The sequence below is a fragment of the Pleurodeles waltl genome, chromosome 4_2, assembly GCF_031143425.1.
Source record: "Pleurodeles waltl isolate 20211129_DDA chromosome 4_2, aPleWal1.hap1.20221129, whole genome shotgun sequence".
NCBI classification, from domain to species: domain Eukaryota; kingdom Metazoa; phylum Chordata; class Amphibia; order Caudata; family Salamandridae; genus Pleurodeles; species Pleurodeles waltl.
In genome coordinates, this window is record NC_090443.1 from 950,550,731 (window position 1) to 950,577,294 (window position 26,564).

The 26,564-nt window shown below is 43.1% G+C and overlaps 1 protein-coding gene across 1 annotated transcript in view; it reads right to left on the reverse strand.

Moving 5' to 3' along the window:
- TSPAN1 (tetraspanin 1) overlaps positions 1-26,564 on the reverse strand; it is a 72,729-nt gene that overhangs the window by 25,516 nt on the left and 20,649 nt on the right. The window contains exon 2 of the mRNA XM_069232762.1: positions 18,380-18,444. Coding sequence (XP_069088863.1) covers positions 18,380-18,436 — 57 coding nt within the window. The 5' untranslated portion in view covers positions 18,437-18,444. The remainder of the gene's footprint in view (positions 1-18,379; positions 18,445-26,564) is intronic.

Below are 26,564 nucleotides of genomic sequence, written 5' to 3' on the forward strand. Positions count from 1 at the left end.
TTACTTATTTTATCAGCACAACTGGACAAACAGGTCTTAAGGGGAGTGCTCAGCAGCACTCATTGCCCAAGCGTGCCTTGCATATTCATATTATAAGGGAAGTACTGTGATCATTCATTGCCCCAGTGCCCCCTGCATATTCAGGTTCTTAGTGAAGAACTGTGGCCATTTGTCGCCCAAGGTACACTGCATAGTCCGGTCCTAAGGGGAGTGCTCAGGTCCCTTATTGCGTCAGCGCCTATTCCATTCCTTAGTGAAGTACCTTGCACACTCATTGCCCCAACACCCCTGCATGTTCAGGTCCTAAGGGGAGTACTCGGGTCACACATTGCCCCATGGCACACGCAGGTCCTTAAAGAAGTACTATGGTTACTCAGTGCCCCAGCTGCTCTGCATATTCGGGTCCTTGGTGAGGTTCTGTAGCCACTAAATGTTCCTGCATATTCAAGTCCTTAATTAAGTACTGGGGTCAATCATTGCTGCAGCACCCTTCCCACCGCATATTCCGATCCTAGTGGGAGTACTTGCATCACTCAATGTTCCAGGGCCCCTGTATAGTCAGGTCCTTAGATACGTACTGTGGTCACTCATTGCCGCGGTGCACACTGCACATGCAGTTCAATAAGGAGATAATGGGGTCACTCATTTCCCCAGCATCCCTGCATGTTCAGGTCCTAAGGGGAGTATTCAGATAACGCATTGCCACAGGGCCTATTTAGGTACTTAGAGAAGTATTGTGGGCACTCATAGCCCAGTCTCCAGTTCATATTATGGTTCTAAGTCCAGTACTTGACTTTTCAGGTCCTGGGTCAAGTAGTCACTCAATGTCCTTAAATATTCAAGTCCTTAGTGAAGTACGGAGCTCAATTATTGCCCCAGTACCTAGTCAGGCCCTTAGAGAAGAGAAGTAGTTACTGATTGCCCCAGCTCCCCTGCATATTCAGGTCCTTGGGGAAGCACTGTAGTCATTCAACATCCCTGCATACTCATGTGCTTAGTAAAGTACTGCGTTACTCACTGCCCCATCAATGCTACATATTAATGTCCTAAGGGGAGTCACTCATTGCCCGAGATCCTACTCAGGGCCTCGGTGAAGGACTGGGTCATATTAGGGTTCTAAGTCAAGTACTTGACTATTCAGATCCTGGGTGAGAACTTTGCAATTTCAAGTTCTCTGTGAATTACTGGGGTCAATCATTACCCAGTCAGGGGCTTGCAGTCCTGGACCCATCAACTCACTGGCACAAGGAACCTTGGTTCTCACAATGAGCACCCAGAAGACATCTTTGACACATATTGCAATTTTATAGTTTCATGGCAAAACGTAAAGTGTTGGGTCATTCTGGAGCAGCCTTTCATTCCATATATGTGGAACGTGAGTTATTATAGACTCTACAATTTTCATAATCGTTTCCGGATGATGGGTTTGTGAGGTAGAAGCAACGCTGTTAGAATTCCTCTTCCTTCCCAAGGTATTGATTGCACACACCTTTCGCCCCTCCATGATTTTGCGCTTGCCTACAATTGTGGGGACATGACGTCAGCGATACAGACGAATGTTGTGGTTGCCCAGGACAGCGGTGCGCGCGGCTCATTTAACTAAGGTGTGGTAGAGGATGCCAACAACACGACAAAACCCAACAGGTGCGGCCTTCTGCAGGCTGCGCACATGTGTGCGAGCACACACAACACACAGCGTCGAGAAAAACGAGACAAATAGATAAGTAGAACTCGTAATCCTCAGGGCTGCAAGAAGAAATATTTTATCAACACAGATCGTAGGGGGAGCAGGTTAAACCGGTACATACACATCGGGCTATAAATGCTCCATTCAGCGCTTGCTGGTTTAAATAGAAGGCAATATTTATTTGCACTATAATTCAAACAATATCATTAGAGCCTGCTTGCGCAATGAGGTGTTTAGAAAACAAAAAACTCTCAGAACCTTTTCCATTAAAAGCCTGGCCCGTGCACACCTTGTCATGCAGCCCTTAACGGTGAGGTCTGAAGTCCACACATTGTGTGCACAGCTGCATCTATGTGCCCATTCTTGTGACTTACTGGGTGACTCTGAGCAACTCAACCACTGTGAGCCCCTAGAGTTGTGCTCATGCTTGTGTTGCTCATCAATAGAGCCTGCGACTGCAGGTGCACCCAAGGCGTAGCCCGACCCATAGCAGAGGATGGTCACTGGCTACTGCCCACTAATCAGGCTGAAGTGGGAGATTTTGGCAGCTGAGATTCTAGTGGGAAAGGAGTCTACGGAGCTTTGTTGGATAAAATCTTAACAAGACTGTCTTCCTAATGAGAGCGTATTGCAGGGGAAGTAGGACTGGCACATGCGCCTGAAAGGCATGGAGACTCTGCACTTTAAACAGTGACCTTTGCAAGGACATATCGCATGCAACACACGGTTGTGGTTACCAGATCAGGGATAAGACCATTCTGGCGTCCAGTTTCTGAAGTAGCCCCCATGACCACTAACCCAGCAGAAGATTTACCGGGGCAAAATATATTCAGACCTACATCAGTTTGCTTCCGTGAGTAGATTTGCTATTTAAAGATGTCGGGGAAGCCTTCTATCAGATGTGTCGAGAGAGGGAGAGGGAGAGAGACAGTGGGGGGGTGGATGTGAATAAACATCTGTTTTATATAGAACACACAGCTACCAAATGGACTTCTTATTGTTTTGCTGCGAGCATATGGCCTAAAACAGGGATATTGATGGACTGAGATCAGAATTGGTCAGGTGACTGTGGAAATAGACATGGCTTAAGGAGTCCATATAAAACATAATAGTTGGCCTAAACCCTGTAAAAACAGACATAGAATTTTAAATTAATTAAATCCAAGTGAAAATCGTTGCTCTCCCAGCCTCACCCTAAATCCAAGGCGAGCTGTATGGAAGAGCTTTGCCCATTGCACCTGCCACTGGCTAATCAAAGAAGGTAGGATGAGGACTATAAAGCGAGTTTACGTTCAATGAAGGTAGGTTGCATAATGTACACACATACATACATACACAGAGAGCCGTATACCTTTCACTGGCTAAAAGGAAGCTGTGGAAGTCTCCAGGTACCAGAATAATGTGTGCAATAGTGCGGTCTCATTACAGGTGAAGAGCAGCATTTTGAAGCGTTTTCTGGACTAGTTGGTTCCGGGCCTTCTCTTTCTGCTACCACTTGATTGTCTTGTGTCAAGAATTTTAACCTGGTGTCAAGAATTTTAACCTGGCATTTAAGACTGGATTGCCCTAGCTGCCCAACAGTGTACATGGTTTCAGGCAAATCCTGCCCCAGCCCAATTAAGCATTCTTCATGACATCTCTGCTGCACCAGTACTGAAGGACATCTGGTCATGGACAGGGCTCCTAGTTGCTGTTTGTCACAACTATGGGTACAAACCTAAGGCTGTGGAGGAAACCCTGCTCTATAGCATGCACAAAGCAGAAGATAGCCTGACTGGGGCAAAAAGAAGCAGGCATCTGAGCACAAAACCAGTGGTAGCATTAGCCTATTCCAGAAGATCTCTTTTAGTGACTCACTCTGGAAACCACTTGGCATATACTTTGATCCCCACTTGTGCTAGATCTTTGCCTGGCACTTGCTTCGTAGCAATCACAGGGGGAGCCACTGAGCTGGACACAAACTTTTATTTTGGATCAGTTAATTTCCAGCCTAAAACAATCATTTTCTGTAGGTGAGAATCACAGTTCACTTTTGAGTAGTGGATGTTTTGGGCGTTTTCACATTGTTGTGCATTGCAAAACATTTGCTAGTTTTGCAGATGCTTATGCTCAAACTCACCAAGTTGCACCCCACAACCATCGATGCTAGAAACGAGGATCAGTGGCAGACGGATCTTAGCACACATGATGTGGTCACACCGTGCCTCACAACTATAATTATATTGACAGGAGTCTATAATCAAGGCCAAAGAAAGAGTACTGTGACCCAAAGATTCCGAGGCAGCAGATACTGCATAGGCTTATTCCCATAAAAAACATTGTCGATTCATGCCCACATTATCTGAATTGTGGGGTTTTACAGTACAAGAATTGTTAACATTTTTGGTCATCTCAACCCCAAAAAGTGGTGTAAAATTCAGGTTTGTTTTGTTATTCACCATTTTAAGCATGTTTCACTTCCTCTTTTTGTAGTTAAGGTGTGTACTACAGGATCCCATAATGACTCCCAACTCCACACCTGTGTTCAAAAACACTTTTCTCCTAAAGTACCTGCACTAGCAAATTTATCCCTGAACCTATGCACTCCTCTCTCCCGTCACTTTCCCTCTGGGCTTTAACGCCTTGATTTCTAGATTCTTACTTAAACTAGGCTCCCCGTTTCCAACCTTTTTATCACACCCATGTCCCCATAACAGCATTTCGTTATTGCTAAAGGAGGACTCGGGTGTATTGGCTCAGAATTCTCAGGTAAATGATACAACCCCTGCATTTGAGCATGTGTGTATATATATGCTACTAGGCCTTTCCAGCCAAGTGATGCGTCTACTACTTTCAGTGAGTAGTCACCCAGAGACTCTGGGACATCAGCAGTAAATGTCCCAGAACAAAAACTGGCCCGTAACCTCGGTTTACCTCAGAACCTGGTAAAAACGCATCACATTGGTGGACATTTGCTTCCAGACATCAGGAGGTATGTGGTGTCGCTCAAAGTCCTCTAAATTTACAGTACTGCTGTTAAGAGCGGCCCAACAGAATTAGCATAGGAGTCTAATCTGAAGGTCTAGCACAAATATAAGGCCAGAAGCCTTAAAAATAATGGGCTTCTGAAGGAGGAGCTCCTAGACAGAGTTGTATCAGACATGTGGATTTGGCAGTCAGGTCCACCAAGTACAAAGACACTCGGTGTAGCACCATTTTTGGTCTCCCCAGTATCTGACTGGTGAGAGCTCATGAAATCACACAGCACAAACCCACAGAACACATTACACGCAAAATGTGGCTTTTGATTGATCAGCCTTCCTTAGTGATAGGCTCGTTTACGTGAGCCCCCTTCTGGCATTGTCTTAAAGGGATCTCAGTCACATTTTGGATTAGCACGCTGCATATTACGGATGTTTTTATGTACATAAAGTAACCCCTTGCTTTCATAGATTTACTGAACCAATAAGGCTTCTATCCTGCATCTGGCATCCATGCAGCCTTCATTTAGCTGTGAGACTGTGGGGAAAGGTTTTCGGGTCAGGTTTAACAGACAGCGACTCAGCAGCCCATGGACACACGTTTCACCTTATAAAGGTAGGCAGAAGCAGCGCCTGAGGCATTGGAAGCAGCTGTGTGCCACTCGGGTCTTATGCGTGTCAAATTATGTCCTGTCTTTTTGGGACATGCAGCCAATGATATCAGCAAAACATCTTTCAGCCGAGCTTAGCTTGCACAGCAAACTGGAGCTCCTCAGGGTGCATTCTGTTGCTTCTAGTGAGAATCTTCTTTGTGCCTCACCCCTAGCTCTCACTTTGTGCCTTGAAAATTACAGGACTGCAAGCTGACTTTTTTAAACTGAAGATGTAGTTCACTGCCATAATAACTCAGAGAATTGGAAATTGCGGAGCTGCTGCTTTGTCTACTCTAGTAGTAGCTAGTGACCATTAAAAGTGTGTGTGTGTGTGTGGGGGGGGGGGGGGGAGGGGGACAAATTCCAGTGAGCAAAACCGATTCAATTACGTGGGTGGTTTCAGGGAATAGGGGTCGCTCACACCTAGCCTTAATTTCTCACTCCATCTGAGTCATTCACTCTCATTCGCACCTGAAATTACTTTCACTGGAACATGCAGTCTCACTCATTCTCACTCTGACCCACTCATTCTTGGTTATTCTCATTCAATTCCGGTTATTCTCACTCAATCCCACTAATTTTCAATCCTTCTGATTGACTCAGTCTTACTCATTTTCACTCAATCTCACTCACTCATTCATTCCTGCTCAGTTGCACCCACTCTGTAAGTTACAGAAATTGTGGAATCTTGAAAAACAATGTATGTATGGTTTTCTATTTAATTACTCATAGGTGTGAATTATCATTTCAGTTTTGGGTATTCACATTACATTTAAAAAAATCCTGTGTGCATGTCTGTATGAAATAAAATATACAGAGATTACATGACTTGTGTGCCATTTAATTAATTTATTTAATGACTGACTTAATTACTATCATCTGTTGAGATAGTGCATGATGTTTGAATTTATAAGAACACTATTCAACAGAACCACTGTAGTTTTATACTGCATACATGCCCAGGTTCCAAGGAACACCGGGTTACCCCTTTGTGATTAATTTTGGCTTGAACAATGGCATAAGATTACTGAGAAATAAGGCGCACTGCAGTTTCCCTGCTATGGGGACACAATTTGAGAATTATTGAGAATTTGAGACAAATTTTATGAGATTAAACCACCTCCTAGACCTGCACAATTTGAAGCACTTAATACTTGGGAACACAACACATCAGAGACAGAGACAGAAAGAGAAATATGAGGGAAAAGGTAGAGAAGCAATGCAAACTTGCACAGATGCTAGGTGGGATAATCAACAAAAAGCTCGGAGAACAGACATAATTGAGGGAACTAGACTATATCCTGCCTTAGCTAGTGAAGAAGAAGGAAATACTAAAACAAAAGAAAGGAAAAGGAAGGAAGGAAGAGATTAAGGCCATTGAGACTAAGGTTGATAACTAAGAAGATGATTCGGATGATGATTTCATAAGTGAACTACTGTTAAATCGTCCACCACCATACAATGTGGTCCAAATGGGAGGGACAACTGAGACAATGTAAAATGAGAATTTCGGTACACCTATGGCACTGGTAGAATTAAATTCAAATCAGACAGGAGACAGTTTAGGGATGAAAATTCTTCGGAGTTCTAAAGTTTTGACCACTCTAGATGCAAGGACTGTCCCTGTTACAATCAATCCTGTCGTCCCATTATATGGTCCAAGAGCAACACGAAATAATACTCATACATTGGCTGTTCATACTGTTCCTTTACAAAGGAGTGTCCCGAGTAATATCAATTCAGGGAATTCGACAATAAAGAGACTTCCTTCAGTCCCGAGACAGAAAATCCCTACACGTATTGCAGACTTAGATCTGACAACTAGCCAGACAAGATTTTCCCCTGATGCGCAATTTCCTCAGGGATCCCCAACATTTTTCGTACCTAGATCCAAACCTATTCCAAATGCTGACTGTAGTACTCCCAGAAGAAGAATCTTTTTCAATGTGCCAGATATTGCAATGCCTATTGCAAATACCCCAGATAATGCAAATTTGAACACTTCTTGAGGTGAGACATTATTAAACACTTCAGCAGAAATTCAGGGTCTTAATGCCCAAGATTTAGAAAATTGGCTCAAGAGCACTGACACTCAAAATGAAGCAGGGAGTTCAGGATTACGTATGAGAACATTTCAAACCTGAGACAGAGAGAAAACTGTGTTGAAATTGAAATTAATTGAAATGATACAAGGAACTCTTGATTTAGCCCAATTAGACACCTACAGAGATGGCAAACTACTATTCATGTGCAAAAACATTACAAGACGTGCAGGACAAGCTTATGGGAAACTGATTTCATATCGCTGGGCTAAATCAGCTAATTTGGAGAAGTCTAAAGCCTTACATAGAAGTTATCACTTGAGTTTTAGTGATCGAGATATTGCAAGCATGGGACCTCCAGGAGTGAAATTACAGATTAGGGAACTAATTGGCTGCATTCCAAAATGGAGAGAACTAGACCGATGGGAAGAAAGATGGGTAAAGAAAAAGGAGTCAACATGAAAGGTAAAAGTTCTGCTTTCAACTGGAGCAGATGAGTGAGGAAATGTACACATGCTTTCTAGGAGGGAAGTTCCTGGTGGAGGATACGTTCATGTACCCTAGAGAAGAGGTGATATTGTGTTGTTAACAAAAGATTTCCCAAAATTGAGAGAGAAACCTGTGGAATGGTACCAGCAGGTTGAACGATTTGTGAAGCTGTCAAAATTTTTATGGGAAGATTTGAATGCATTGTTCAACATTGTGGTTCTAAGTAATTTGTGGGCTGAATGTAAGTTGACTGTTGATTGGCCTGAAAAATAACCTATGAGACATCCAGTGACTAAGGCTCCATCTCTGCTTGTGATGAAAAAGTACTGTCAGGGGATTTCATTTCTGAAAACCAAAGTGTCCCTTAACCATATTGATTGGCTCAGGACTAATAGGAATGTATCAACTCTTTAGACTCTTGAGTCGTTCTATTATGAGAGATTGTTACAGGTTTTTAAACATTTCAGTGGTACAGAGACTAATGAGGCAAAAGACACGGGACATTCTGTGTTCATATTTATACAGGGATTAAAACCAGAAGCGAATAATGTGATTCAGCATCATTTGATTTGTTAGCAGAATAAGCTGATTGATGAAATTCTGAGATATGCCAAATATTACAGCAGCAAACTGGAATGGAAACAGAAAAGGTCAAAGGAGAAACTGATGGTAGCAAAGGAGTCAGAATCCACAGTTTGCAGTGAATGTAGGTACTATGCAGGGAGTTTATCAACAGGGAGTTCCTATGATGCAAAGGGGTAATGGCTTTCAACAGCAGGGTACAGGACGAGTGTTCCAATTGACGCGAGTACAGGAATGTATGTCATGACTTTGAAAAGAACTAATCCATGTCACTGCTGTGGCAAATTGGGCAATTGGAAGAGGGAATATCATTTTAATCCAGATAATATGGCAAATGAGAACCAGATGCAGAATGGTGGACTTGTGCAAACGCAGGGAAACAATCAGGTTCACTTACAGCGTGTGCAGAGACAGCAAGTGCCCAGTATTAATGCATCCCAACACCAGACAATGCAGGTTCAAACAATCCTTGATGCCTCAACAAAATGCAAATGTTCCTGCATCAAATCAGAACCAGATCCGAAATGTAAACACTAAGCCTTTCACGAATCAGAGCACATCCCAACAGTACACCTGGATGGATGAAGATTACAATTCAGATCAATCCCAATGATGGTACCTGATTTGGTGGGGAAGGGGGAATGTGTACTTGGCGCATCCTTGCAGGTAGACAAGAGTGGCCCATTCGTGGATGGTAATGACAATGGCCACCACATGTCATTTTTGGTTGACACAGGTGCTACCGGCTCTACTGTGAGAACAGGAGAGGGTCCCAACCTACCCTTCTCCGGAAAAATAATCCAAGTTGTAAGAGTTGCAAATAATCAATTGACAGGCCTCGTCACAGAAGCTGTATCTGTACAAATAGGGTCCTTTGAAAGGAATCACCAATTTGTGGTGTGTGATTCCAGTCCTGCGAGTCTGCTTGGAAACGACCTCTTGTGCAAGCTTAATTGCTCTATCTATTGCACTACAAGAAGCATAGAGATACAGACTCATGATGACAATGCTGAATTCAAAATTGTGAAACAAACTCAAGCTATCACATTGTACCCCATGCAGACACTTATCTATTGACGAGAGACAGTGTTACCTGAAGTATAGGACTTTTCAGGAAAAGATGTAGTTCTCATCAAAGGTGTTGAGCCTGTATGGATAACTGTAAAGCCAAATGCCGAGTATACAAGAATCCCACAATACAACAGGACTCCCGGAACAATCGAGGGAATCACTCCTATGATCGACTCCATGATTGAGCAGGGAATATTTAAGGAGACAGTGGGGAATCCATATAACTCTCCCATTATGGGACTGAGGAAACCCAACAAAAGTATCACATTGTCCAGCACTTGAGAAAGATGAATGAGATTGCGGTTCCTTTTCCTGTGGTACCAAATCCAGCTGTGATTTTGTTTCAAATTCAACGTAAAGCTGAGTGATTCACTGTGACCAACCTTTGCCAAGCATGTTTCTCCATAACGTTGCATGAGGAAAGCCAATTCCTTTTCACATTTCCGTTTGGCAGTCATGTTTTGGCATTGTGCAGAGTACCACAAGGGTATACTGAGAACCCATCCATTTACAATCGGATTCAGAAAAGAAATCAAGAGACCCTTGAGAATCCCTATCATTCAGTTCTGAGTCAGTATACTCGCGACCTATTGGTAGTGTCAAACACAAGAGAAGCTTACAGATGAGACACAATTGCCTTGTTTAACCACTTAGCTGAGAATGGACATAAAGTATGCCTGACCAAATTGCAGTTCTGTAAGAGGGAAGTCTTATACCTTGGACATCACATTGAAAAAGGTGCAAGGAAGGAGTCTGAGAATTTGAGCAATTTTGAAAATGAATTACCAACAAGAAATCAGGACATTTTTGGGAATGGTTGGCTACTGCCCTCAGTGGATTCCTGACGTTTCCCTTTTTGCCAAGCCTTTACAGAGGTTGACACACAAGGATGTGTCAGATCCGGTACCACTAGATGACACTTCCATTCATGTCTTCTCAGAGCTGAGCGAATGTCTGTCATGTCCATGTCCAGGGAACAAATGTTTTACTGCAGTGAGAGGGAGGGATGCACTCGCTCAGTGCTGACTCATTTACACTGAAACACTTCCAAGCCTTTGGCCTATTTTTCTACTACACTTGACTCAATAGCTTCAGAGTTGCCCGGCTGCCTTAAAGTGGTCATTGCAGTACGTGTCAGCATAGAACAGTGTGAGAGCATTGTTATGGGTCATTCTCTGAATGTTTTTGTTCCCCACTCTGTAGAGATTTTGTTGACTTGAACCAAGACTCAACACCTCACATATATCAGGTTAACAAGATATGAACAAACCAATTTGGCTGCTCCCAATGCGAATCTGAAGTGATGTACAACATTGAATCCTGCATATCTGTTACTGCTGCCTGTAAATGACGCAAATGTTGATGATGAAATTGAGCATGACTGTCTAAATGTCAGTGAACTCTGCACCAAGCTGAGACCTGACATACTAGATAAGCCACTTGCTGAATCAGATTACGTGATGTTTGTTGATGGCTCCTGCTTGAGAGACCATGAGGAAAACCCGAGAGCTGCCTATGCAGTCTGTACCGTCTCAGGTGTGGTTGAAGCCTCCTGGCTTCAAGGAGTCTTTACTGTACAAGTAGCTGAACGGATTGCCCTTACAAGAGCATGCTGTGCTTCAGACCAGTTGAAGGTGACCATTTTCACTGATAGTCAGTATGGCTTTGGAGCCGCTTATTACTTCGGGCAGTTGTGGCCCCAGAGAGGGTTTATGACCTCCTCTGGATCTCCTATCTATAATGGAGAGAAAGTTCACGATCTGATGAAGGAATTACAACTGCCTGCCCAATTTGCAGCTGTGAAGTGTTCTGCACACCGCAAGGGAGATGGCGATGTAACAGTCAGAAATAATTATGCAGATGAAGTTGCCAGATATTGTGCTTTAAATGCTTGAGCGTTCAATGGTGAGTACCAGGGTGAGGGAACAGATGAGACAAATTATAGTCCCTTGTTAACTGCAGCAGATGCATGGGAGGAAGTTAAGAGGTTGCAGAAAGAGGCGCAAGAAGCAGAAAAGCAAGGTTGGATTAGACCAGGATGTGTCAAAGAGATGAAGATGGTATTTGGGTTTCAAATGATGGAAGAACTGTGCTGTCAGATAGCTTGTTACCACCTACAGCAAGAGAATACCATGGTCCAGCTCATGTGGGATGTGACGCAATGGTGAGATTGTTTAGACAGCTGTGGTTTAACCCCAGGTTTAGGTTGATGGCAGAAGCTTTGTGTCAAAGATGTGTAACCTGTCAACTGATGAATGTAGGCAAACTCCAGATAGGAGGACAGGACTGTCACCCCATGAAATCCTAATGGGGCGTGCCATGAAATTACCAGCTGTGCCTGCAAAAGCACTTGTGATCATTACAGATGACCTGGTTCTTGATTACTGCAAAGGACTGGCTGATGTGTTTGTTCTGAGTCCTGTCAGGTTAGAGAAGCTACAGTACAACCACAGCATGAGCAAGCCCATGATCTCAGTCTCAGAGACTGGATTATGGTCATAACGCATGTTTGAAAGCTATGCTTGAAGCCTTGATGGAAAGGGCCTTACCAGGTTATCTTGTTCACTACAACTGCTGTGGAATGTGGCGGTCTCCCTAATTGGATTCAAGCAGCACATACTTGTAGAGTACCATGTCCTCTTGATGATACAGCAGCACCGGTCCCTGAAGAGCAAGTTACAGTAAGACGAAGGGAACAGGTTAGTCAAGCTGTTGGGGATGAGCAAGTGACTGAAACCGCACATGTATGATGGGAGGGGAGTCTGACTGAGTCAACAGGTGAAGTCGGTACAGAAGGGTTGAGCAGAGAGACGGCTGCCAAAAACGCAGAAGCTGACGAAGGACCTAGTGCTCCGGCAAAATGAGACAGGTGCGAATTCCAAAGACTATTTCAGAAGAGACTGAAGAATCTGGACAAAGTGACAGCGATACAGAAGGGCCGGTAGTTCGGAAATCGAAGAGAGCAAGGGTGCCCTGTCAGAGGTACTCCACACCTGAATGGACATATTTTGCTACCAATGACTGGGAGATAGAATTTGGAGTCTTTTGTTTTAACAATTCAAAACCAGCAGAGTCTCCCTGAACTGAACTTTGAGATTGCATTGCCACTTGATGGACCGAGACATATCCTGGACGTGATTAATAAATGCACAGTTGAAACTCGCTAATAGAGACATTTGATAACTTTGTAGAGAATAAAGAAGATCACCCAGGTCCGAATATGCTGAATTCATCGTAAGGTTATCATTTAAAAGAACACCAAGTAGGTTTAAGGAAGATTAACAAAGATATTGCAATTAACATTTCAATATTACTGAAAAGACAATTGCTTGCTACAGCTTTGCTCAATTTAAAGATTGAAGAGACTATTGCTATTGCTGCATTTTTATCAAATGGTCTGAGCTGCAAGAAGCCATGGAGTCTATAAACCAAAATGGTAAATATAGATACATGTATGTATGACTGTTAGTCATGACAGTTCTAGTAATGATTGTTTTGCTTATAGGGTTAAGCTTACCTACATCTTTTAGAGTAGAACACATTAGATCTACAAGTGGCCCTCAAACACCACCCCCTACTGACAATAGGTTGTATGCAGTAGATGAGAAAGACCTTACATGTAGATGCTTCAAAAAGATATTATTCATTGAATGCTTATTCAAAACTACTTTATGAATATGTTGACACCATGGATGCTAGGGATTGCTATGCTTGTATGCAATTACCTGCATCAGTTGCGGAGGGAATTTACTGACCATCATGTCCTCTTGACATATGGAGCTACCTGTAGCTTGTTGCTGAGTTTATTCTATGGAAAGGGTCCTTTTCAATATTATTACTCAAATCACGACTTGTTCCTGTGCTGAAGCATTTGAATAGGCAGCCTCATACTAAGAACATTAAGATAAAGGGGGAATTCTTTAAACCCACCATGACACTGCTTATACACACCAATATAATTTGACTTGTTCTTTAACAGGTGTAGAAAAGAAATGCATAGATTTAGTAGAAGACACAGGAAGAGACCTATTAGCTAAGGCTATGAACAATTGAAAAGTACCACAGTGGGCTAAAGAGGACAGTGAGCACAGATTAGAGGGAAATATGGCAGCATTAGCTCTAGATTGGCAACATATAAGGGAAATTATGCATTTTAGTTAGAAAATCCACAACTAACACAAAATCATGTCTAAAGACCTGCCACTGCAGTGTCTGTGTGTGCAGATTTAACTGTAAATTCGACTTGGCAAGTGTACCCACATGCCAGGCCTAAACCTTCCCTTTTTGTACATATAAGACACCCCTAAGGTAGGCCCTAGGTAGCCCCCAGGACAGGGTGCACTGTATGGTTAAGGTAGGACATATAGTAATGTGTTTTATATGTCCTGACAGTGAAATATTGCTAAATGTGTTTTTCACTGTTGCAAGGCCTGTCCCTCTCATAGGTTAACATGGGGGGCTACCTTTAAATCGGATTAAAGTGTAGATTCCCTTTGGGAGCAGAGGGACATGTGGAGTCTGGGGTCTCTGAGCTCACAATTTAAAAATACATATTTTAGTAAAGTTGATTTTAAGATTGTGTGTTTGAAAATGCCACTTTCAGAAAGTGAGCATTTTCTTGCTTATACCATTTCTGTGACTGCCTGTTTGTGGATTCCCTGTCTGGGTCAGTTTGACAGTTGGGCTGGTTGCACCTCACACTAGACAGTGACACAAAGGGAGCCGGGGTGTAGTCTGCATTTCCTAATGAGCCATCTATGCTAGGAGGGAGGGGAGGAGTTGCCACTTACACCTGAAAGGGCTATGAGTGATTGACACGTCTCATTCATTGGCATGACCTTTAATCCCACACCACTCATTGGCCTTCTACTCAGCCTTCTGGTTATTGTAGTAACATTAACGGTGTTACTATAATTATATATTTTTTGGAACCACTATACAACATTTGTATTATAAAACTCTAAGGGGCCATTCCCCTGAAAAGAAGCTTGTAGGATGGGACATGGTAGAGTGCTACATTCTGTGTGCCTGGGCAAGGGCAAACATTTGGCTACAGCTGGATGTTTTCCTGACTCTGCGCATAGTCTAGCGCAGTGGATACCAACTAATTGACTTCTGTGGACCCCCACTTTATCATTACTGGAACCCAGGGACCCCCACTGAATAGTTATTAGAATCTGGGGACCCCCCACTGAGTCATTACTGAAAGCTGGGGACCCAATCGGTTAGTATTATTTAATTTTCTAAGCAGTCGCGGACCCGTTGGAGACTTTGCGGATCCCCGGCCACAGGTTGGGAACCACTGGTCTAGCGGTCTTCTAGAGGCGCACGCCCAATGACAAATCATCACACTCTGTAACAGGCCAGTGAGCATCTGCGAGCTCCTGGTGTCTCAGTAAAGGCTCTTGCACAAGGGAACAGTTCAGTATGATTGCCACCTCAATGGATTGGAGAAAGGTGTAAAAGGACAAGATTTGTTTACTTTTATGTGTGGGGCCAGCACGCACGGTTACCAAACGTGGATCATCGAGTTCTGAAACTGTTTTTAGGGACAGAGCAGAGCCTCTCGAAGAGGAGATCAAACACAAATAAACTGCCCGATGTTCCTTCTGGCTGGTAGAAACAGGATATACATGTGGTAGACCTAATGGGAGTCTTGGCAGAGGACAGATCTTGTGACTTCAGATGACAAAAGCTACTTGTGCACACGTGTATTTGTTGTACGCTAAAGACCAGCTCTTATATTTACTGAAGCTTAGAGCAAGCGATGTGCAAGTTGGTAAAGGGAGGCGGTGTGTACAGGCACACAGTCACAATCAATATCCACCCTTCTGCATATAAAGTGCTAAATAACACTCCCTTTTTCTGTAAGAAATGCCAGTCGAGTTCTCCCAGCAAAGAGGACAAAACATAAGACATTTAGAGTCTGATTGACAAAGGTAAACTTACACTTTTTTGTAAGTTTAGACTTGCTGTAGCAACTTCTTGGTATTCACAAAGTAGGAGTGTACTTATAATTTTAACAGCAGTAAAATTACATTCGTTTGTGAATACCAAAAAGTAAAAAAGTTATTATAGCAAGTGTAAATTTACACGAAGGTGTAATTTACCTTTCTGACTCCATGAGGATATAAATCCCAATGTGGTTTTCAGGTAGGAATTCTCAGGGGCATGTTTTACTCTTGTCCAAAATCTGCCTCAGATTCCTTTTCACAAGGCTAACGTGCTAAGAGAATAGCAAATTATCGCGAAAACATACCAGTTGGCCTTCCTCAATCCTCTTGCAGCTGGACAAAGATATCACCTCTACCACCAGAACTTACAAACTTCTCATGAAACCCACGCACTCTACAACCCGGCTGGTTATCTATAAAAACATCTTACCTAAATAAACTATCTGCTTACCACCGAAAATGTTTAGTTGTGGTTCTGTTGCTATACACAGCATTTATCGAAATAATAATTTTATTGCACAATAAAGATAAATAAATTTCAGCTGCATGCAAACTGGGCTCAACTAACTAGAATTTAACATGTTCCTATAGTCTAAGGCATATATACCACTACACCTACAGTTCCCGACCCCTTCTTTATATTCTTTACTTGTATCTTTTAGATTTAATCTGATCCATTTTAGAGTGGCGTTTCCGATAAAATGTGTGTGGGAAAAAACACTACCTCCATGCCCTTGTGATAACTTTTCAAAACAAAGTACTTGCCACTTTATTTTATTTTGTAAACTTTACTCGGCTCCCAGGAAATCCTTTTTATTACCCATTTTGCGTAATTTGCACGCTTCTTCCTACAAAGAAGGACTGATTGGCATCCAAAGCCTCTCAACCAAACAAATTTGTATTTCTATTCTTAGTTTTATCAAATCCGCTATCACTATTAGAAATCGATATGAATTGGTAACGTGATTATTTATTAAGGGAAATTAGGCATTGTCCTTTTTACTATATTGTCTTATTGTTATATATGTTTTATAAGCACATATTTTTTTACTGTTTTAGTAAGCTTGGGTGGCAAATTTAGATTTAATAGACTCATTTTAATGAATGTTATAAGTACTGTATTTTATGATGATCTTTATGTATGCATGTTTACTTTTGTGGCTTACCGCCGAATAAAGTTATTTTGACTGACTGACTGACACTACACCTACAGATTTCTACTCACTAGCCACTTCATTAAAAAAATAGCTCTTAAATGATTCCTTCTTCAGTTAAGAGTTATTACTGGTTAATAGAGAATAATGACTAGATTTGTATCCTCAAGTAAATGTCACTAACTAACCAATCACAGCACCTTGGCCCTCCATGTGTATACACTGCTCATCTCTCCTGGGGATTTTTGTTAATACTCATGTATTTGTGTGTGGTTCACAGTGTGCCACACACTTCATAATACGTGTCAGTGGCCATGCAGTGATGCAGATTTTCTAGACCGCCACTTCTCAAACATTTTAGAACTGTGACCCAATTTTTGTAACGACAAGCTTTTGACTCCCCAGCTAGCTTTAATGGACATGAAGAAGGAAGATTTTTTTATGTAATTATTTTTAATACTGTTTTTTACATTTATTATTGAATATTGAATATCAATATCAAAAATCTGATTAATTACATACACTAACTTTCGAGACCCACCAAAAATTGGCTTGTAACCCATCAGTGGATCATGACCCACAGTTTGGGAAATGGCTGTTATAGACCTTTCAGTGATATTTGCTAAAGCCTATATTAGGTGAACCCTTTTTATCCTTTTTTGAGTATCTGTGCAAGTGTCCAGTGTGTAATGCACACTTCCTTGCACTTTTAAGGATGTGTGCTAAAGCCTCTGTGTGGTGAAAACTGCTTATTCCTTTTAAGGAACTCTACTAGTGACCATACATTCAATATATGTGCTTCCAAGACCTTTTGAGGATATGCACTAAAGAAAACTATGTTGAATGCAGATTAGCCCTTTGAAGGATCTGTGTTGTTACTTGTGTACGCTTGTATGTGTGGTGCACATACCCCTCACACACTTGAGAATCTGCGCTGCAGCTGATGTGTGTGGTCATCATTCCTTATACCTTTTGAGGTTATGCGCTATTGCCAATTTGTGAGCTCTATGAATGCCACGCACCTCTTTTGTCTGTACTAGTGACTGTATCTGTACACATCATCCAATCTTATAGAAGCAGGTGGCTGGGTCTTTTTTCAGTAAAGACATATGTTGGAAAACATACATGAGTTTGCATAGATTTTTTTAAGACCCAGATAATCAATGAGTGTGTGCACACATCTTTATCCCTTCATTAGAGAAAGTTAATGTCACGATGATTCAATAAAAGTAATGCATGTGTGGACACATACTGAACATTTTTTTTTCAGGGAAAGGTTGGTGTGTGTATACGTTCAGGAGCCTATACTCTCAATGGAGACTCTGCCAGACCACCTGTGTGCCTGCACCTCCACTCAGTCCTATTCAGATGTTCACACTACAACATTACCCTAAAGATTACCACATTAATACTGCAAGAGGGCATGTACACATTCAATACTGCTTACACACAGTGAGAGAAACTGAGGTGAGACTGCACACTGCTGGTTTTCTCGTAACTGAGTAATGCACTCTAGTACTGAATCACTGTTATATACACCATAAGATAAATCAATTTTAAGAAGTGTATTTTGGAAGTGTGCCAACTTAAACTCTAGCTCGAAACAACAAACTCAGGGGCAGGACGAAGGTCTTGGAAGGAGCTCGCAAAGGTAACCTCTCTGGTTAGCAACTTTTTATTCATGTAATTAGGACACATGCTATCCTGCTAGTTGCTCAAAGGGATCTTACAACAGCCAATCATTCCTCTCCATCCCCACCTTAAAAAACAAAGTATGCAGTACTCACAAAAATGATGAGGTTGAATAAGATCATCAAGACCTTGACACACGTAAAGCAACTCATTTTGGCACCTGGAACGGAAACAAAGTTTGAATTTTACATCATCATCACCACCATCACCTCTATTTTACAAACACCACGTCCCCGGAAACAAACATTAGGCAACGTTATTCATTAAGAAACTATTGTTGACAGGCCCAGGGTAGTACAAGTATATATGTGGAAGAGCCATCTCAAACACCACCACTAGTCAACACACCATATCATAAACAGGCAAACTACACGCAAATGGGGAGGGAAGATCACTGCTTAGTATTATGCTATAAGGGTGCCCTACCCAGAACTCCGGGTCTAGGTGGACTGAAGGGAAAGCCTAAGCAGCGGTGGAGCAGTCAACTGCAAAAACGGTGAATCCCTCAGTGGGTTGCAGGCGTGGTGGTGCCTTTCATGCGTTTTGGGCACAAACAGCTGTGATGGTGCAGTTCTCTCATCAGCTCTGCAATACAAGTACACATTTGCATCTGTGCTGCGGGAGGTTTAGCACATGGTTGAACATGTACATGCAGTGTTAGACCACTTCCTCAAGATGTTACACGCTCACCCATGTCACTGTGACAGTGCAGGGCTTGCAACACCTGGCATATCACCATGCAGTGGCATTGGTAACTGGCCATCAATTGAAGGGCTCTTAATGACAGTCACACTAAGGTGCAATCATGAATCTTGTACAAAGAAGGAAGATGCCAACTTGCACGCCCACTACTTACTGCAGCACCCCAGGCGCTTACCGGCTTGTGGGCAGAAGCCATGGAGGAGGGGAGATTGGAAAAACACTGACTGGGCTTACTGGGACGTTGGGGGAAGTAGGTCCAATCATTTTGTGAGAGGATTGAGTGGAAAAACATGTGTGCCCTTCAGCCCCTTTCATCTGGTGCTCACCACTCCTTCCTCCAGGGTCTCTTTGCATAAGGTGGCCCACACTGGTATGTTGTGAGCATGGAAGGCAGCATAGTGCACCTCATTGGAATATTGACATGGTGGCTCAGCCAGTGAATAATTCACTGATGACAAACAAGCATGTGCAATGCAATGAGTCTCGCGTTTGCTCGAGTTAAAGCTATTAGCATTGTAAACTCCTAACCGGAGTTTTCTTGTCAGATAAACTGAAAATGAAAAGTAAAACAGTTTCACATAAGCAAGCCGATGGCCGTCAGGAGTGCAAAGCAGACACACAAAAGGAAACAGAAGTTTGATCGCAGTGAAACAAATCAGCAAAAGTGCAATTATCCATTTAACTGGCAAAATTGCAATTATCCGTGTAACAGGGTTGATGTCATGCAAAGTGCTCAACTACTGCCCAGAAGATCGTGCTGCCTACGAAATAAAGAGAAAAAGTAGTCCAGAAACCATACCAAAAAAAAGAAATATGGAGCCTAGTATGTTCTCAGTAGTTGACCAGCGCTAGGAGGTGGGCAAAACACCAGAAAAGGTGTTTTTACTAATTAAATCAAGTGAATTTTAAAAGGCAAGCCCACAAACCAACCAAATTGATGGCCGTGACTTGAGCGTGATTAAAAGCCCACAGAGAAGGGCCCTGTTTGGAACAGTGGAGTTATTCTAACCACTAGGAGTGGCCTTGGCATCGGGTGGCACTATCCAATATATTACGGGCATTGAAATCAACAGGTGGACTCAACAGCAAACGCCTTTCCTTCGTATATTGTGAGCACTTCGATGGCCCTGGTGTAAGATGGTTTTCCTCAGCAAATTTCATTCTATTCCTAGATATTAGGCTATACACGGCGTATGGCGGTCACAGATTTTTCCACATTGACCACCAATATAAAGATGGGCATCCCTGACATTTAGTAGTTAACACCAGCATATGAAATGTAATACATTTATATGCAAACCATATTCTGCCCAAGTGGAGCATTAGTACATGTAAGTTCACGAAAATGACAAGCTGGTATTTGTGTACAAAAGTTGAGGATCTACTAAATGATAAGTTGGTGTGTGGGAATAGAAGTGTGAATTTTCTTGAAAATGTAACACTGTCTGGGGACATACTTACAACTTTTCCATAATAGATTCAATACGGATTTTGAGAGATAATTCATGGTAAATTGCACACTCGACTCAGAATGCTGATATTTCTCCTCAGTACCAGAGGGCACTTCCTGTTATTTCATGGCTCAACTACATGGTTAAAACTATAGTATTTGCATCACTACTGTTGTCAGTGAGGAGAACCTGCAAGGATGTTGTAACCCACATACAACTAAAATCATTCATTTAATAACTTCAGTCTTTTAAAAGTGTTATTATAAATCTATGTTAAAAATGATGAAAGAAATTGAAAATAGTACATAGAAATGGGTTGCAATAAAATACACTTCATATATGTGCTTACTAATTCATTTGTGCAGGGTACAAAAAAAAAAAAAGGTGCAAGGGTGTGGAATTCAACAAAATATATGCTTGTCAATGGCACAGGTTGCTTCGTAAATCTACTTGTCCTGAAAAAATATCTACTAGACACTTTGGTATCATGTAGCGAAGACAAATTATGGCAGCAAATCTATTTATATAAGAGCTCCAATTATATGCCAGGTCTAACACCATAGTAGAACTTGAATACTAGCAATATCCTTATTTTGGAACTTTACCGCAGATCTACAAACTGGGGCAGGAGGAAGCAGTAAGCAATAGTTCAAGGGTTGGAATGCCTTTGAATCTGTGGAAACCTACTAGCATGTTTTAAGGATTTTCACTAGCTCCTCTCTAATTTTTCCATACTGAGAAAGGCGGAAATTTACTCGTGACAAGGGCAGAACTGGACGTTCTTCCAGGGTTGGGAAAAAAATTGCTGGAGGAAAGGTGATCTTGTAAAACGCTCAATAAATGTTTGCATGAGCATATCTACACTTGTTTGCTTGTGATAAAATACAATTCACAAATATTTTCCAGGAGTATGATTTCTTGGTCTATTGCTGTAAAGTCGTGAATTCACGAAAGACATAATTCTGCACTAATGCAAAGACTTATATCATGGGTGCACTTTTGTGACTTTCTTTAAGAACTGGACCCCTAATTAGTTCTGGCATTAGCCAAGACGTTTAGTTTTTATTAAAATTCCATCTCTCTTCCTAGCTATGTATCAACTGGTTATACTGTGAGTGATGGCATTCTGCTCTTCCACAAGGAGCATTCTGGCACACAAATCAGTTTTGCTCAGTGCCAGATACTACTAATTTGTACTTTTTTGAGACCAAAAACGTTATCTTTTTTTCTTTTTCGCAATATTTTTTACAATGGCGAGGGCCTGGCAACTCCCACAACAATAACGTTTTGTAAAAGTCATGTTAAAACAAGACACGCATTGACAAAACCAAAAGACTGACCACCAATGTCAGATCACTTGGTTTTGCCAATGCTTGTTTATTTTCATAAATCCCATAATCTTGTTGATATTGGTTACACTGATTTTCCATTATGAATAATTTTTGGAAATACTGGCATGCATCAACACCTTTACAAAGAAATGGTACCTAACATTTCACAGTAATTTAGAAAAAAGTTTTTTCCTACTTGCTCTTTTCCCCCAGAACGTTTTATTTTTAAAGCAAAGAATCATCAATCTTGCTTACAAGCTTCTGCAAAAATGTGCATCTAATCAGAAAGCATTCTGGGAGCATATTGTTAAACTTTTCAAACGTGTGTGTAGACATTTGTTTACTGGAACCACTGTCAGTAGTGTTGAATGAGCTTACAACGTTTATTTAGAGCGCTCACACTAATAATGAAGGCTTTGCCTTATTCAACCATAAATACAATTCCACCTATATTACCTCAACTGCAGAAAGTTCTCTTCCCTGTAAACTGGCAACCAAAGGGGTTGTGCTGCAGGGGGTTGGGCCTACTTGTCCCACGGACAAGATAAACATGAAAAATTGTTGTCGTTGACCCTAAACAAGATGCCCTGGACGTCAGAAGAACGAGTTACTTACCTTCGGTAACGACTTTTCTGGTGGATACATTAGCTACCTGTGGATTCCTCACCTCATGAATACTCCCATGGCGCCAGCATTCGACGGAAATCTTCTTACTAGTCTCTGCACGTCGACGAGGACGTCACTGTCTCGCACGCGACGCCGTCTGACGTCATACAGGCAATAAGAGGTCCTCGACGACGTGCAGACGTCAGTACCAATCATTTTTTACGTGCATGAGAACAACCAGGCAATGCAATGAAAGAGCAAGGCAACATCCATTATATTGTAAAAATACACCACATTGTATGAATAACTGTAAATCTTTTTATGTACATATATATATATATATAAAACTCTCTTTTAAAATATATACACATACCAAGTATATACATAAAGATATATACACATATACATATATATATAAATATATTATATATACATCTATTGCACCCTCAAAGACCAAGAGGAGCGCACTCAAGGATTACTTGGCAAGACCATAAAGGCAACGGGGAGGCGGGTGGGACCGTGAGGAATCCACAGGTAGCTAATGTATCCACCAGAAAAGTCGTTACCGAAGGTAAGTAACTCGTTCTTCTGATGGATACAACTACCTGTGGATTCCTCACCTCATGAATAGAGTCCCAAAGCAGTACCACGCCCGGCGGTGGGTGCCTAAATGGTCAAACCAAGAAATCCTGCAGCACTGACCGTGCAAAATGGCCGTCCCTTCTAACCTCAGAATCTAAACAGTAATGTTTTGCAAAAGTGTGAAGGGACGACCAAGTTGCGGCCTTGCAGATGTCGACCACAGGAACACCTCTGGCTAAGGCCGAAGTGGCCGACTTAGCTCTGGTGGAATGAGCTCTAATGCCCTCAGGAGGATCCTTCTTTATCCAGGTGGGTTGTTCTTTGCATTAAAATATGTTACTCTTTGGCAGTGTTCTCTTGTGGACTGCCTTTCCTCTCCTCTTGCCCACGTATCCAATAAACAGCTGATCCTCCAGCCTGAAATCCTTTGTTCTATCGATAAAGAAGCTCAACGCTCTCTTTGGGTCCAGACGGTGCAGTCTTTCTTCCTCTTTGGAAGGATGAGGCGGAGGATAGAACGTGGACAAAGTAATTGCCTGAGCCAAATGGAAGGGTGAAACAACCTTCGGGAGGAAAGCAGCCTTGGTCCTCAACACCACCTTATCCCCATAAAAAGTTGTATAAGGGGGTTTTACTGATAAGGCCTGCAACTCACTCACTCTCCTTGCTGATGTTATAGCTATCAGGAAGACTGTTTTTAAAACCAAATACCTCAAGGGGCAAGAATGCATAGGTTCAAAAGGGGACCCCATAAGGAAAGTCAGGACTAAGGACAAATCCCATTGCGGCATAACGAATGGCTTTGGAGGATATTGATTTAGAAGACCTTTCAAGAATCTGATAACAATAGGGGATTTAAATAAAGATGGTTGGTCTGGAAGACATATGAAGGCTGACAAGGCCGATAAATAACCTTTAATGGTAGCCACTGCACAACCTTTCTGCGCCAGAGATAGAGCAAAAGACAAAACGTCCGATAGATGAGCATGTAAAGGATCAATCTGCCTCTCTCCACACCACGCAACAAATTTAGACCACCTATTAGCGTAGATAGATTTAGTGGAGTGTCACCTGGCCGCTAATATAACATCCACTACCTCAGGCGGGAGAGAGAAGGAACTCAGGTTGCCCCGTTCAATCTCCAGGCATGTAGGTGCAGACTCTGGAGGTTGGGGTGTAGAACCTGCCCCTGCGACTGTGAGAGGTCTGCCCTGAAAGGGAGACGGAGCGGCGGGCACGTTGAGAGTTGGAGAAGGTCGGAGTACCACACCCTCCTTGGCCAATCCGGAGCTATTAAGATTACTAGAGCCCGGTCTTGGCGAATCTTCCTCAATACTCGAGGAATCAAGGGTATGGGAGGAAACGCGTAAAGCAACTGGCCGCACCAGGTCATTTGAAACGCGTCCCCCAACGCTTCCTGCATCGGATACTGAAGGCTGCAGAACAACGGACAATGCGCGTTCTCTCGAGTGGCGAACAGATCTACCCGAGGAAACCCCCACTTCTGGAAGATTAAACGGACTTGATCTGGATGGAGACGCCACTCGTGGTCTGCCGAGAAGTGGCGACTGAGACTGTCCGCACGCACGTTCAAAACTCCGGCCAGATGGTTTGCTATCAAGCAAATCCGATGGTCCTTTGCCCAGGACCATAGTCGAAGAGCTTCTCTGCAGAGAAGGTACGACCCCACTCCTCCCTGCTTGTTTATGTACCACATCGTGGTAGTATTGTCCGTTAGGACCTGTACCGACTGACCACGAAGGGAAGGGAGGAAGGCCTTGAGAGCCAGACGTACAGCCCGTAACTCTAACAGATTGGTCTCCAGAGGAACAGATTTTTCACATCAAAGACCTTTGATCTCCAGATCCCCCAGATGAGCTCCCCACCCTAGAGTGGAAGCATCCGTTATGACTGTGGCCACTGGTGGCGACTGCTGGAACGGCTTTCCTTGTGAAAGATTGTTGCTTGCAATCCACCACTTCAAATCCACAGCAGCATCTCTGGAGATCTTGACAGTACCCTCTAGATCCCCTCTGTGTTGAGACCACTGCCTTCGGAGGCACCACTGAAGAGCCCTCATGTGCCAGCGAGCATGCGTGACCAACAGAATGCAGGAGGCAAAAAGACCGAGCAGACGAAGGACCTTGAGGACTGGAACTACCGCTCCATTTCGAAACATTGGAACCAAATCCTGAATATCTTGAATCCGCTGAGGCGGAGGAAAGGCCCGACCCAATGTTGTATCCAGTACTGCCCCTATGAACAGGAGGCGCTGAGAGGGCTCTAGGTGAGATTTGGGCTCGTTCACCGAAAAGCCCAGGTCGAACAACAACTGGGTTGTTGACTGCAGATGACGCAACACAAGCTCCGGGGACTTGGCTTTGATCAACCAATCGTCCAAGTAAGGGAATACTGCTATCCCCTTCCTTCAGAGCTCTGCCGCAACCACCGACATCACCTTCGTGAAGACTCGAGGTGCTGAAGTAAGACCAAACGGAAGGACCGCAAACTGGTAGTGTTGCGATCCCACCACAAACCGGAGATACTTCCTGTGTGACTTGAGTATCGGGATATGAAAGTAAGCATCCTGCAAGTCGACAGACACCATCCAGTCTTCCATGTTCAACGCCAAAAGCACCTGTGCTAGGGTCAGCATCTTGAACTTTTCCTGCTTGAGGAACCAATTCAAGATCCTCAGGTCCAGAATTGGTCTCAAACGACCATCCTTCTTGGGAATCAGGAAATACCTTGAGTAAACTCCTTGACCCCTTTCCTGCTCCGGGACCAACTCCACCGCGCCCTTTAAAAGGAGGACTTCTACCTCCTGTTCTAGCAACAGGAGGTGTTCTTGTGAACAATACGAAGGGCGGGGCGGGATGAGGGGCGGAAACTCCCGAAAGGGAAGGGTGTAGCCTTTTCCCACAACACTGAGAACCCAAGTGTCCGACGTAACAGTCTCCCATTTGGAGAGAAAATGCTGTAATCTTCCCCCTACAGGAGAGGAGTGAGTGGGAAATGGTGGAAGCCTAAGGCTGCTTCCCCTGCTGCACCCCGCCAGAGGATGAGGAAGAGGCAGAGTGCTGCTGAGAAGCTCCCCTGGTGCGGACCCTACCCCTCCCCCTAAAAGATCTATAGGGATGGGAAGAGGCAGGTTGCTGATATCTTCCCCGAAAGGAAGAGGAGGAAGAGCCACGCCCAAATCCACGAAACCTCCTGAAGAATCTGGAAGAGGCCGTGGAAGAAGGAGCTTGGAGTCCCAACGACTTAGCCGTGGCCCTGCTCTCCTTAAACCGTTCCAAGGCCGAATCAGCCTTAGCCCCAAACAGTTTGTCCCCATCAAACGGGAGATCCAACAATGTGGACTGTACATCTGCCGAAAAGCCCGAGTTACGGAGTCAGGCCTGTCTCCTTTCCACCACAGTTGTGCCCATTGCTCTGGCTACCGAGTCGGTGGTATCCAGTCCCGTCTGGATAATTTGGGTCGCAGCAGCCTGGGCATCAGAGACAAGATCCAAAAGACCCTGAGGAAGCTCTGTAAACGAAGAGGAGATGTCATCCATCAGAGCATGAATATACCTCCCCAGGATACAGGTTGCATTGGTGGCTTT